Source organism: Coloeus monedula (assembly GCF_965178545.1).
Source record: "Coloeus monedula genome assembly, chromosome: 6".
Lineage (NCBI taxonomy): Eukaryota > Metazoa > Chordata > Aves > Passeriformes > Corvidae > Coloeus > Coloeus monedula.
The window spans coordinates 33,111,452-33,126,483 of record NC_138786.1 but is presented as its reverse complement, the minus strand read 5'-3'; the positions used below and the strand labels follow the sequence as shown (position 1 = coordinate 33,126,483).

At 34.6% G+C, this 15,032-nt stretch overlaps 1 protein-coding gene across 1 annotated transcript in view; it reads right to left on the bottom strand.

Annotated features, from left to right (window-relative positions):
- Positions 1 to 15,032, bottom strand: part of FMN1 (formin 1) — a gene marked incomplete at both ends in the record, with an annotated part of 129,894 nt that overhangs the window by 79,510 nt on the left and 35,352 nt on the right. The window contains 2 exons of the mRNA XM_082283246.1: positions 4,270 to 4,420; positions 8,079 to 8,857. Of these exons, the coding sequence (XP_082139372.1) occupies positions 4,270 to 4,420; positions 8,079 to 8,857 (930 nt within the window). The remainder of the gene's footprint in view (positions 1 to 4,269; positions 4,421 to 8,078; positions 8,858 to 15,032) is intronic.

Here is a 15,032-nt window from a genome sequence, read left to right as displayed (position 1 = left end):
TTCTTTCCAGCAGCTGCATGCACTTGATTACACTTATACTGTGTGTCTCAATCAACTTTCTCCTTTCTAGACTAAACAATCCTAATAATTTGATTCTTTCCTTAGAGACTACTTCACTTTTCATCATTCTCCCTCTTCTTGACTCTTTAGGTAACAAATTTTTAATGAAGGGCTGTAGTGCCTAAATCTAGATGCAGTTCTTAACTGAGACATGGCTGAGCAAGCAATGTTTCTTGATCTGTCAGAGTTGTTTTTCATTTTTAGTAGTACCACGATTTGACAATTCATGTTCCTCTTGTGAGCCATTACAACGCCAAGACTCTTTCTGCTAAACTATTACCAGTCAGTTAGCCAGCTATACCCCATCTTAGCTTTTAGGTAGCTGTGTATCTTTAAACATATTAACCTTGTGGTTAACTGCATTAGCTTTGTGCTTATCTTTGTCTTTCAGACCAGATCTCAGATACATGAAAGCCCTCTGAAGGATCTACTTCAGTACATTTGAAGCCTCTCGCAAATAGGTGGTGGCTGCAGAGTTTGTATTCTGCTTTCCAAGAAATAAGTGAAAATACCAAGGTAACTACAACCAGCAGAGAATTCCAGAGAGTCCTCAATGTATTCTCCTATTTTGACAGTGAGCATATATATGTATGAACAGTAATATATTCCATATTATAAATATTGATTTTATATATATTATATTGTAATTATATTATATACATGAGTATAAATATGTATATAATATGAATGTATACTCAGAAGTTTCCTTCCTGTGCATAACTTGCCAAATGGTACTGGAAAATAGACCAGCCATTCTATTTATATAGAATCACAGAATCAATTAGGTTGGAATAGACTTCTGACATCAAGTCCAACCTATGACTGAACACCACCATGTCAACGAGACCATGGCACTGAGTGCCACAGCCAGTTTTCCCTTAACACCTCCAGGGACTGTGACTCTGTCATCTCCCTAGAGAGTCCATTCCAAAGGCTAATCACCCTTTCAGTGAAGGAATTCTTCCTAATGTGCAACCTAAACCTCCCCTGGTGCAGCCTATGGAGGGCAGCATTTCAACATTTCTGGCTGAAAATGGCAGGTGTCTATCAGCTGTAAGCAAAAAAAGCACAGCATATGGTGCATTTTTTAATCTGTGTTGCCACACAGTGTCTGCTATGTGGAAAAATGGGTAAGAACAGAACAGACTGAAATTTCTATAGGCTTTCCACAGAAGCATTCATTTCACAGCCTAAGCACACAGATTATTCCAACTGGTTTCACAGAACTAATAATTCTGAGAATAAACGGAATAATATTGTTTTATTTGGAACTGCAAAGGAGTAAAATGAGAAACAATTATCCTCTAATTCAAAAGATAAAATCTTACTTCCAATTGAAAAAGGAACTTGACTGCAAGGGAGGCACTGATGTAATTCTCATTCAAGGAGCAAAGTATTGAATAATCATGTTTTAATAAGCAGACCTGCACTATCTGTTGGTCTATCACTTTTCTAAATACCAAGGAGGCTGAACTTAGTTTGTATAAGATGGTATGAAATAGGGCATAGTTTGTGCAGAGAAGAGGTTAATGCAGTGAACGCATCAGTCTTAAAAGACATCATTAAATAAAATAGGTTAACTATTTCAAACACAAACTACAACTCAAGATTTTATTGCTGTACCTGTATCTTGCTCTGGAAGGCTCTTTTAGAGAATATGAAGAAGGAATACACAAATAAGTACATAATGACACAGCATCAGCTCAATCTGTAATATACGATCAGCCTCATAAGATTCGTGTTTCTTAATGTCTGTTGAAAGCATCTTTATCCAGACTATACAATCCCCTATAATGTGACACTGGTACCATTTTTAGGACCAGACAAGCAGAAACTTATGTACTGAAGCAAAAAGATTCTTGCTAAAACCCTAGTAGATGTAATTGTTAGAAAAAAAGCAAGAAAGTTCGAGAGCCAAGAAAAAGCATGAGAAACGAGAAATGAAACCAGCCAAACTGACAGCTTTATATTGATCTACAGGAGCTCTCTGTTATTATCTACTAATAAACCCTCCTGTAAGAAAATAAAATGCCTCTCTACTACTGTATTGTTTGCAGCCCACCAAGACTGATCCACTGGAGCCAGCCAGCAGAGAATTTCAGAGAGACAAAGAAAAACACAGGACCATCTAAGAGGGCCAACTGTCTGTAAAAACACTCAGTTGCCACTATGAGTCATTAAACCGAGAAAGGTGAAAAGACAGAATGTACTAAAAGAAAATGCTGCTCTACTCAATTAATATTTTCTTTGAATTCTAAAAGTGGATTTATTTTTAATTTTTAAATTGACCAAATGATTGAATGTTTCACATTACTGATCACGAGTTTTCTAAATTCTCATGGAAAACCCTACAACTCCCATGGTTTGTAAGGCCATGATCACAATCCCATCAGTTGACCAAACTAAAGACACAGCAATAGATATAATTCTGAATTTATCTTTTAGGGAATTTATTTTTGTATTTTCATACAGTACTTTAAAGGAACCTCTTTCATTTCATTAATTTCAGTAAATATATCTATCCATTGTCTTAAAATAGTAAGTTTACCTTTAACCACAAGCAGAATAATTAAAACAGTGATAGAAATAAAAAAAAGATGCAGTTGTATGAAAACACACTGGTTGCTCACAAGAAATAAGGCATATTATTATACCAATATGTTCTTTAAGTATTATTCAATTCAATTTTGGATAAGCCAAGAGAGATCATTAAAAAATTGTACTGCTCAAACAAAGAAGTTACTTTACAAAGCAGCAAGGAAAAAGAAAAACACAATTTCATCTCTCAGTATACAGGCCTAATTCTGTACCTGGTTTGCTGTCACCCACTTGGAGAAGTAGATATACTCCCTTAACTACTGAGATTTTGAAATAAAAAGGCAACTATTTGTGCATATCAATTCCCCACTAAAATTACAGTGATTGCATTCTTCAAAGTTCTTTAGAAACCTGTATTTCCTATTACATAATTCTTTCTGAAAAAGGTAAATTAATGAAATGTAAACATAAATATTAGAAAGAAGGCATAAGATATGTGAACTAATCCAATTTATGGCTACAGCTGCTGCTACGTATCAAATTTACTTCAAGTATTTGTCAAGTAAAATATCTCAAAGTATTTTTCACAGAGATGTTGATGTCCAACTTCAGTGTAATATTTGAAGGACTGTAACAACTATTTCTTTGGTGTGTATTTAAAAATGCCAGCATGTCCCCATCCAGGCCCCATTTCTTATTTTTCACTTTTTGCATCGCATGAATTTGAATTCTGTAAATTCTATAGCCTTATTGATACTTCTCATTAGGTGTTGCATTAAGACACAATACTGGGAATTTATGATCAAAGATGTTCTGAAATATCTGAAAGCACCAATATGTATACATGTTTCGCATTCTATATATTATAAAATTGAAGGCAGCAAGCACAGCTCACATGCAAAGAGCCCTCTTGTGGTTCCAAGCAGGTTAACTCAATGAGATTTAAAACACAATAAATGTTTCAGTAGTTTCTGATGTGTAATCACACTGGTTTAGGAAAACAGTATTGATTATTATTCAGCCTAGAATTTTTCTGGCAGCAAATACTACTAATGCCATTTCTTTTTCTTATCTGCGCATCCCAATTGACAAGTGCCAGCTCCCTCTGTAATGGATCACGTCTGAAGCAAACAATATTGGCCCTACAGCAATGACACAGCTACTGCATGTAGCTTTGGCCATTAAAGACATGATTGTCCTGTCCTTTCCTGACACAACTCCTTAGCTATACTGGACTAAAAAAAATTTGGCAATCCTTTTTTCAAAATGTTGCTTTAAATTTTTTTTTTCCAATAAAATTAATCTCAGTGAAAGGGAGGTTTGCTAGAGTTAACTAATGACAGGCATTAGTAATAAATCAGCTCAAGGGCAGGTAATGGCCTGAAATACTGGCACTTGCAAATATGAATTAGAACTTTAAATCTGTTCTCCTACATGGTATTTCTTCTACCTCACTGGGATGTGGAACTTTCATTATCAAAGGCAAAACATCTTCCAAGGTAAATAACAGCCCTGCATTCTCAAGCAAGAGAACTGAGATTGAATCGGCAATCCATAGCTTGTTTGATTGCTCATTCACAAAAAATCCAAAAATTAAAAGGGAGTTTTCTCAAAATGAAAGACTAAACACTAACACACAAAAAAAAAGACGAACAAAAAACCAATAAATACCTTTTTGGCCTTGGTTTTCTTTTCGTAAGTCTCTGATAATGGTTTTCTTTTCTCCTGAATGGTGTCTTTGGAGAATAAATATTCAAACTCAGTAGTATCAAGTATATCAGGTTCTTCCAGTGATTCCCATAATGTTGGCATAGCAGTTTTCCTATAAAGGGAAAGGTAATAATAAAATTTCTAAACATTTATGAGAAACCATAATAGATCTAACCATAATAGACGAAAATCCATGATAGATTTAAACCCAAAGAGCGTTCCTTCCCTATACCTTGCTCTTGTAAGGAGTCAGAAAGTTTTGCTGTTAGTTTTAGTTATTAGTTTCTGCTATTTAGCCCGTGCCTGCTAGACTATCAAAATGCATCATTCGTATTGTACAGTTCTTCGTCCAACAACTGCAGCTTGTGAAATACATCTCAAAAGACTTCTGCCACTTCAACTAGGATTAGGAGTATTTCAACGGCAGCTTTTTTGAGAAATTTCCAGTAATCTATTTAGACTTATAAAAATAAACAGTATCAACAAACAGTGAACAAACTTTATTCAAGCATCTTTTAAGAGCATTTGGGGTAATTTGTATAGGACTTGATTTACTTCACGTCATCCGCAGATGTTGTATGTTCATTTTTATCCTTGTTGCAGTTCTGAGAAACTAGAGTAATTATGTGGTTTATATTCTGGGAGACTAGCCAGTATTCTTCTCCATTCAACCAACTGTAAATTTTAAATGTGGATTATCTTTCCTTGTTTTTTTGCCTTCCAAGACCAGATTTAGTTTTGGATCAGTTGGGAGCTTGTTTAAACAATCCTTTAGTTTCATCTGGATTAGGGGAAAATAATATGTAGTGCTACAAACATTGTATAATAATTCTGAAAGGGCTTTGTTTCAAAATTTCAATGTTTCAGGAAAAAATGTGGGACAAAACTTTTGAGTGTTCTTGTCTGTTTCTCAGTAGAAGGTGGGACCAGTTCTTCCAGCAGATGTCACTAAAAGGCAGTGAAATTATTCGCAATTTTAAAAAAGTGATGAAAACCAGAGTAAAATACAAATAGCTGATGTCACTAAACATAGATGTAATGTGCAACAAAATGGAAAACCTACCAATTTGAAAGGAACCAATTTAAAAAATTTTTTTTTTTTCAAATTTAGGATATTTTTCAACTTAACGCTCAACTGTCGACTATCATGAATGTTTAAGGAACTCTTTATTTTTTTCTATTCACATCTGCTGATGCAGCATATTCTATGTCACAGGACATGCTTAGAGCTCCACAGCTTCACTCTTCCTGATACTAGCTGTCGTTTCAGCAATACTGAATAATGAAGGATTCTTTCTGGCTCTGCAACAAGAAGTCCTGGACAGCTTCTGATCTGAGCAGCAAACCCTTGAAGAAGTTTCCAGTTCCAATACAGCCCATGAAAATGCGGGACCATTACATCTGGTGACCAGTAGTTCATCAAAATGCAATGAGTTACCTTGCAAAAGCTTGGTGAACAAGCACTATTGCAGAAAGAAAACTTTGATTTCATTGATTCAATGGGAAGAATTACAATAAAGATTATTTATGGACCAACTATTTATTGACTACTAAACGATTATGCCAAAGTAATATTGGGAAAGTAAAACTAAAATGTTCAAGCTTCCCACTCCACAATATTTCAGTGCTTTTAATTCTGAAAAACTAAGAGCATACAACTGACGTTTCATTAATTTCTTTGTTCCTGTCAAATATTTTATATAAAATATTAATACCTTACAATGTTTTATTATACCAGAATAAGGGTACTTTCTCATCAAAATAAATTCAGAGTTGTAAAGTAAAATAAAACTCACACTTAAATCCACTTAACTGCAGATATTTACTTTAACAGTGTTTAAATATAATAGATGAACCTAAAAATAATATGAATAATAATAGCAAATAAATAAAGATTTAAATAAAATCATTATTATAAGATAAATAAACTGTAATAAATAATTTATAGTAATTCATAAGATATTAAAATATATAATACAGTCACAGTACATAATACAGTATGTAATATACTGTGTGTATATACACAGTATAGCACATATAATATTATGATGTGCTATGACTGTAAGCCATATATAGTAATATAATTTAATTTATTAAAATGTTTAAATTTAGCATCTTGGTAACTGCTGCTAGGCTAGCATAATTTTGAACACAGATAATAATGATTTGAACTTTAAGGTCAAAATAATAATGTAATTTCATTACTGGCATTAATGCAGGACCTGAATTAATGAACAACTCCTCATCAAAATAAAACAGTCTGTGTCACTTAAGCATCCCCCAAAAATACTTTTTGAGCCATCCCTCTTAATGAGATCTATATAATAGTAATAAACACAATAAGGAAAGTTAGAATCTCAAATCCAAAAGAGCAGCTGAGTAGCGCTTGAAGCCACATTCCACTTTGGCAGTAAGGTACTTGTGCTGGCCCAGAAAGTGTAAACGGGACAACTGCTTTTCTCCTGTCAGCTAAATAAATGGGTAGCATAAACAAAGACTGTAGGATCATTTCAAAAACCTGTCTAAAAATTGTTTATTTATGCCTGTTTTCCAAATGACCACTTACAAACTAATCAATGAAACAGTGTATTTCGTAGTAACTTTGGGTTTGGTACAACAGAATACACTACTAGAATACAGTTACAGAACCACAGAGTGACCTGGGTTGAAAGAACCTTGAAAATCTCATTCCAACCCCCAGCCATGGGCAGGGACAACCTCCACTAGACCAGGCTGCACAGGGACCCACCCAATCTGGAACACTTCCAGGAAAGAGGCATCTGCAGCGCCTCTGGGAAACCTTTCAGTGCCTCATCACGCTTACAGTAAAGAATTTCTTCCTTACATTCCATCTAAGTCTACCTCCTCTATTCCACAGATTCTATTGAGAGTTGCCTCAACTCAGGTGCAGGACCTTGCACTTGGCCTTGTTTGCAGTCCCATTACTCAAGCATATCAAGGTCCCTCTTGATGGCATCCCTCCCTCAAGCACATCTAAGATTTTATCCCTGCACTAAATCACACTAAGATGGGTGGGGTTTTTTTAATTTTATATCTATTTTTTTTTTAAAGCTGTAGAGGTCTCCATCAGTACTGAGACTTGTCCATAATGGACACTTAATGCTACAGGTTGCTGAGCTACATATGTTTATACGTATGCTGTACTCTTCCTGCTCTGACAGAATTACACACAGAGGTTAGGTTCCGGCTAAACTGTTTCCAGTTTCTAGAACTGGAATCATCGAAGATGACACAACATAGTTCTCTGAAGATAAAATCACATGAAGTGACTGGAAAGCAAAAATGAAACTAAGTTCTCACCTGACCAAACTCTAACATTTAAATCCTAACTCTAACTCAGACTTAATTTTAAGAAAAAAAAAAAATTCTTTCTAATCTCTTGGCTATCATTTTATCTTTTATTGCTAAATCTGGGAAGCACCCTGTCACTATGGTCATCCTTGCAGTGCTTGAATTATGGGGGGAAAAAAAAACCCAAACCCCATCTTTTTGTTATGATGCAAAAAAATTTCATTCATAATACACATAATTTTAATTTAAATGTAGTATTTAAAAACAACTTACAATTTTCAGACTTCTAGAACTGATTTGGCTTTTTTCTAAAAGCGCGTAAATTCCATGTCTCCACATTGATTTTGTTATACATTCCTACACTGTTCACTTTTTTGTTATTAAGTCTTGAATAGTATACCCATCCTTGTATCAAGACCTATAAGGAGCACCTCTAAGTCCAAGCAAATATATTTTACCTGTTGTCTTGCAATTGTATTCGTGTCCAGTACAAAGGCTTCATGGGACGGCCAGGTTCAATGGCAGGTTTTCGAGGACCTCGGTTTGAAGATAAAGTGCTATTAAAGAAGAACCCAGGCCCAGGAGGTGGAGGGGGTGGAGGTAACCCAGATCCAGGCAGTGGAGGCGGAACAGGAGGTCCCAGCCCTGGAAGCGGGGGTGGTGGCGGTGGTGGTGGTGCTTGAAAATTCCTACAGCCTTCAGAAAGTGGAGGTGGCAGTGGGGGATCAGATCCAAACTGAGGTGTCAGTGAAGTCGGACCCATTGGCAAAGGTGGTGGTGGAGGAACTAAAGACGACAGTGAAGAATCAGGAAGGGGAGGAAGAGGTGGTGGTGGTGGTGGAGGAGGAGGAGGCAGCATTTGTTTTGTTTGACAAGACAAGACACCTTCTGATGACTGTACATTGTAATTGTCCTTATTTTCACTTTGGGCAGATATACTATGTGTCAAAGAAGAAATATTAAGCTTTTTGGGTACTATTTGGTTATTTTTCACAGCTCTGTTTTCTTCTTCATTAGGCTTTATGAAAGTTTCTCTGTCAGTCTGTATACATACATTTCGGTATGCCTTTGGTGGATTATCATCTTCAGTAGAAACACCAATATCCTTTGCTTTTTCATTTCTTCTGTTTAACTTATTATCAAGTTCATTCTTCAAATGTGCAATGGTTTCCTCAAGCTGAGCAGTTGATACAGCATGTTCTCCACGAATATGGAATACCCTGAGTTCAAACTGAGACTGCAGAGCAACAAGAAAAAAAACCTTTAGTGTGAATATTTCTCTTAGGTGTTTGTTTTGTAGTCTATTAAAAATCTTCACATTTAAACCATGTTCTTACATTAAGCAAAGAGAGAAATACTTCCCTTTCCCAGTTCTAAATGGTTTTATTGCAAGCCGTTACATAAGTGGACAGTTACGAATCTTTAAAGAAATGTAAGCAGGGTGCATTTCAACAAAGCATACTTTGTAAGTAAAAATCCAGAACATTGATTTGGGCATATTCTAAGTTGTACACTATCTTTAAGCAGACTTACCCGGTTTTAATTGAATGCAATAATTAATGGTATATTATGGAAAAAATGTACCTTTTCCAAATGTTATTCTATTTAATGACGTGAGTTTATTGCTTATTTCATTTCATAAGAGAGACGACATGTTAGGAAGTAAAAAACAGATTAAACACAACAGAAGTTTAAATGCATTAAAGACAAAAACATTAAATAAACCAAATAATTTCTCAATCTCTTAAGTGTTATCATCAATAAAATGCACAGAGATACACATAAATTCTTCAAGTTTATCTTTATTATTAGATTAAAATTTCAGTTCTTCCAGATACATTTTAATCTACAACTCAGGAAAATAAATATTAGAACCAAGAGAATCAAGAGGATTTCGCTGAATAAGTAAGGAAGGAAGGATGGAGAAAACCCCACTTTTCTTACCATATGTCAGAAAGACACAAAACACTTGGCACAGAAATATCTCCTTAAATAATGCAATACAATCCAATACTGCTGTTCCAGGTTATTAGGTCCCTACAAGTTATTTTCTGTTATGCCATGATACTATCAGGCAGCTGGCTGATGTTATCACGATTCTTTGCAAGGCAATGACTCCTGAAAGAGAGTTTTCATGGTTCTTTTAGGATCCCTCTACAAAAGGGAAGCCAACCTTTCAACAGAAACAGCTAATGAGCTGTGATTTTCCCAAATTCCTACAGGCACAGCAATTTACACCTAAAATTTCCACATAGTGCTTGTCAGAAATGGCAACATAGCACTTCCTACTTACCATTCCAATTTGAGTAGTAGGTCAGAGCTACTAGTTTACAGCATTAACTAATATATGCATCCAAGTCATACATGTGTAGCTCAGTATGGCAAATATAGAGTAATATAATGTGATTTTATATTGTAAAATAAAGCTGGACTAGATATGCAAACAAGAAATGTTATTTCTTACAGGAGTATGAATAGCTTGAATTCTAATCAATTTCTTAAGATAAAATCCAAAGTAAACAATCTGAAAATACTGGGTACAAAATGCTTCTTTACACTGGCAAGTGTAAAGGTGGGAAATCAAGTTTAAAGTCTTACAAAGAGAATCAAACAGAGATCTGCATTGGAAACAACCCAATTTCTATTAGTTTTACAGAAGACTCAGGACAAATATGTTCAACACAATACATTTGCTTACCTTTTTTCTTTTCCTACTATTATTCTATTGTCACTCAGTTTTATTATTAGTTCAATTCAACTATCACAAGATTTTCTGCCATTTGAATTGCTCCAGAGACATGCCTTTTCTTTTTAAACTTGGTGTACTGATCCATAAATGAGGTAATGAAGTGAGTTTGCCTTAAGGAATTTAACTGGATTTTTTTTTTTTTTTAATCATAGCGCTTTGCTCCTATTGGACATCAAACACTCCCTCATAGAACAATTTACTTTGAATGTTAGAGATTTTCCCAGCAGTAAATCTGAAGCCACCTTAAAAACACACTGTAAAACAAGCACAGTATCTAACAAAACTATTTATTACATTTAAATGGACAGGAAAGCAACTGTGTTAGTATGATAAGCCTTTCCAAATACAGATCTCCAGTCTTTAATTTACAATATACAACTGGTAGTTTAAAGTGAAAATTATATTTGAGGTGATAGAATGAAAGGAAGAAAAAGCATTAAACTTCCACATTTTCAGAACTATTTTCCATTACTTAAAGAAATCCCATAAACAAGAATTAAAGCTAAAATTACTAAGCATTACTAATTACAAAAAATAAGTATTACTTATACTTAGTAATAAGTAATAAAACAACTTTTTATTTTAATTACTTTTCATCTCAGAGTAAGCCTTATCCACCAAAGATTAAGTAATACTGAAACCTATTCAGCTTATATGATAATATTTTCAACAAAAGTGTCAAGAATATGAATATTAATATGTACTTTTTATATATACACATACATAATACATACGTATTCTTAATAAAGGTCTGCTTCCTGGAAAATATTTCTTAAAGGGAGATGAAAGGCTCTAAAGTCGTATGACGAATCAAATGGACAGCAAACATCATCAGAATATAATAGTTTGGTCACAACTATTTTAAGCAAGATGAAATGGAAAAAATTTCAGCAGGAAACAAGGTATCTGAGGGAGGGAAGATGTGGGAGGAAGGCTGGAGGAAGAGATGAGAAGGCAGCTGAAACTAAAGCTTAGAAAGCCACCCCATGCATGAATGAACATGATTTATTTCTGAAGAGAGGTAGAGGATTTTGAAACCTATCAAAGGAAATTTCTGTGTATATTTCTGCATAAAATGAAAGCAAGACACTACAAAGAACAATGTGGGAGATGTTCATCTGCAAGCTTTAGATATAAAGGATATCAGTTTTTTTCACTTGAAAACTGCATTTGCCACTTTACTGACTGGTATAGAAGCCTGGTTGCTTGCTTCCCAGCAACACACACACAGAAGAATTCTGGATTGTATAGCTACATTCAACACCAAATAAACTAGTGCAAGGAACATATTTCTATTCCCCTGACCATTTCATTTTCTTGCAGCATTAATCTGCTCTTTCAGAGAGTGTATCAAATTAAGCCCTTAAGCCTTGGTCTGTTGAGGTTCTCTGGCTTTTCATTGTATCAGTGACTCTTGCCAGTCAGCCACTGATATATGACTCCCTCTCCTGTACACACACACACACACAATTGATACAGCTGTCTAAATTTCCATGACAGTAGAGATATATTTTTTCCAGATTACTGTTACAAATACCATATTAGAGGCACGGATGTTTTAATAAAGCCTTATTACTATTTTCTCTTCATCCTGCTAGCTCAAAAGAAAAAGCCTTAATGTGCTGGAAATCAGATTTCAATCATCAATTTCAAAGTACCTCCATAGTACATTAAGCCTAATCCATACAGCAATGTGTTACTGAAAAAAGTTGCCTTACTTTGGTACAATATTTCTTGCATTCATTGTCAATATTAAATAGGCAAAGAATATTATGCTATTAAGCTGAATTACACTGTTAAAATTCTGAATTCACAATAATTTTACCTGACAAGGAAACAGTCTGAAAATACATGCTACAATTCAAGAAAGAGAGCTGCAGCATACATAGCCACAGAAGGGATTGATCAGTGGTATGGCAATTCTAAGGGAAAAGGATCTGTGAAGGACAGCACATCACAGACTGATTGAGTCAACCCTTTACTAGGATAAAAAGAATTGTGATATGCAAAAAAGTAATCTTTGTGCTTTATTCAGTACTAAAAGCTGTGTGTCTTCAGTTTAAGAGAAATGATGTCCCTGTGCTCATGATCACTGCTACTGAAATTTGGGGCAGCTCATTTGGTCTTAATTTTCTATGTTCAATAAACAATGCTTTTTGTTTCCACCTCACCCTTACTGGATAATGCTCCCCTTCTTTCCTTAGTTTCTTTCTGTTTCTATTGCTGAAGAGTACTTACAGTGAACCCTTAAATTTCCTTTGCAAGACAGGATTCAGCTTGAGTGTTGTCAAATGCCCTTTTCTATTCTGAATTCTAAAACTAGCTTTCCTGGCTTATGTACCTCTTCTTCCATTTTTCCACCCAATACCCATTTTGAAGAGGTTGGATAAGGAGGCAGTTCTATCCATCCTTCTCCTTGATAAAATGTATTTTGCTTCCAAATCTGCTCTTGCTTGGAACACAGGTTTCAGAGTTTTTGCACCTCTGATTCTGACTAAAGAAGGTTCTTGCCTATTTTGCTTTTCAGACCTCAATACTGCAGTTGCACTTACAAATCAGTTTCTTTAATTCGTCAAGATTTGTCTGTATCTGCCATTGAAATGGACATGATCCATTTTCCTTGAGTATAATCAACTCACCAAGCAAATGACCTTGGCTGATTCTCAGATCCCTTCAACACAGACATTTACATATGTCAGCTTAGAAAGTCTGTATTAATCTCTTCCTAAAAAATTACTTCTGTTAATGGGTAAAATAAAAACCACCCCTTAAGAATAAAAGGGGAAAAAAGACCTCTTTTACTAAATACATGATATAAGAGGATTATGCAAATATCCAAAAATACTGATAGACTGTAACCTGGAAAACAACAGGAGTGTTTGGACTGGCTTTCCAGCGTCTTCCTGTTTTATCCCTTTATACCCATCCCTCTGGTGTATGACTCCAGTGACCTGCTTTTGGCACCTGTTAAGTGACTTGACACAACACAGAGAAAAAAAGCAAGATGTATTTTCTGACAATGCCAACAACTCAGCTGTGGTCCCATGGGACCCAGGAAATTATGAAGCATATGCACAAGGAAGAAAAATTCCTAACAGTCAACCAGTGTACCATAGTGCTATTAACCATTACAGTACCAGATGATAAATCATAAATTAATCACAAAAGCAGAAGACTAAATCCTCTTCTTCATATAACCAACAGATTGTCTAAATGTCTTTGAAATTATAATGTAGATTAACATGGACAAATCTCAATACCAGAGTTACAGCTTCTCTGTGCTCTGACGTGTTAAAGAAAGATTACAGTCTCATTTATTACAGCCAGTATACTCGATTAAATGCAATCAACTCAAGTATATTTGTTTTCGTGCTACTCCTTTATATGTGATTTTATGCAAACAAAAACTTTTTAACCATGACACAGAATTGCTCTGATATGAAAAGCTGTAGAACAATGGTTATGTATGAATACAAGGAAAGTATAAATTTCTACAGCAATCTACATTCAGAAATCAGCTGCTAACTTGTTATTAGTCAAGACTTATTTGTACCATAAATGATTAAAAAAATCCTGAGAATTTTAACAGTAAAACATTAAAAAAAAGTTCTCTAAAACACTGTTCTGAGCAAGCAATATGCAGAACTTTTGCTTTGAAATTAGCAAATTCATGCTCCAAAGTCAATACTTTTTCACTAGCATTTACAGTGTAATTCTACTCTGAAAAGTGACTGTGTAAAAATGACACATATTTAATGAACAAAGCTGTTCTAGGTATATCAGAGACAGACCTCTTCTTTAACTGAGAAACACACACTTTTACAAGTTTTTACTCTAATTAGAGTGGAAAAATAACGTATTAGGGAGAAAGTGAGCTCGATTTTATTCCCTTCTCTGACTTTTATACAGTGATTGTTACATCTAATTAGTTACTTATGCCAACCCATGAAAATGAAAGAAGTGGAAACAAAGAAGACACAAAGTATCTAGCGACATAGTTATTAGATATGGAAATGTTCCAGCGAGGAGGGATATTAAAAAAGGAGAAAGGGGAAAAAAAAAAAGAAAAAAAAAAGGGTAAGAATTATTGAGTTGCCAATGAAAAGCTTATTTTACAGACTTTACAGCTTTTTTTCTTAATAGTATTTTGGCCATCAGAGTAGTGTGCATAGAAAAGAGAGGAAAAGCAAATTTTTCACAGCGAGCCTCTAACTTCTTGGTTTTGTTCATTCTAATTAATTTAATCTTCAGTTTTTGGAAGAGTTCACACTTTTTATTCTTCTATTGTGTTGACAAAGAAAAAGAAGCTCTTTTTTGTTGACTCTCTGTCCTTGAAAAAACATACATTTGTTTTAAATTTTAACAACAATCAGAGATTTAGCAAAGGATTTCTCCACAGGGGAAAAAAAAGTTAAACCCATTCCAATTTACATAAAAATCAAAATTTGTCTCTAACAAATACATCAACAAACATAACAATTACATATAGTACATCATCATTATCAAGGGCACACAGTAAGAATTGTTCCTACACCTCACAGTAAAAAAGTAATGACTGACCATTCTCAAACATTCCCAGATTTCTAAATATTTGTGTAGGCAATGCATAGAGAGTCCAATTCTCTTTCCAATTTAAAAATAATAAATACATAGCTTTATAGAG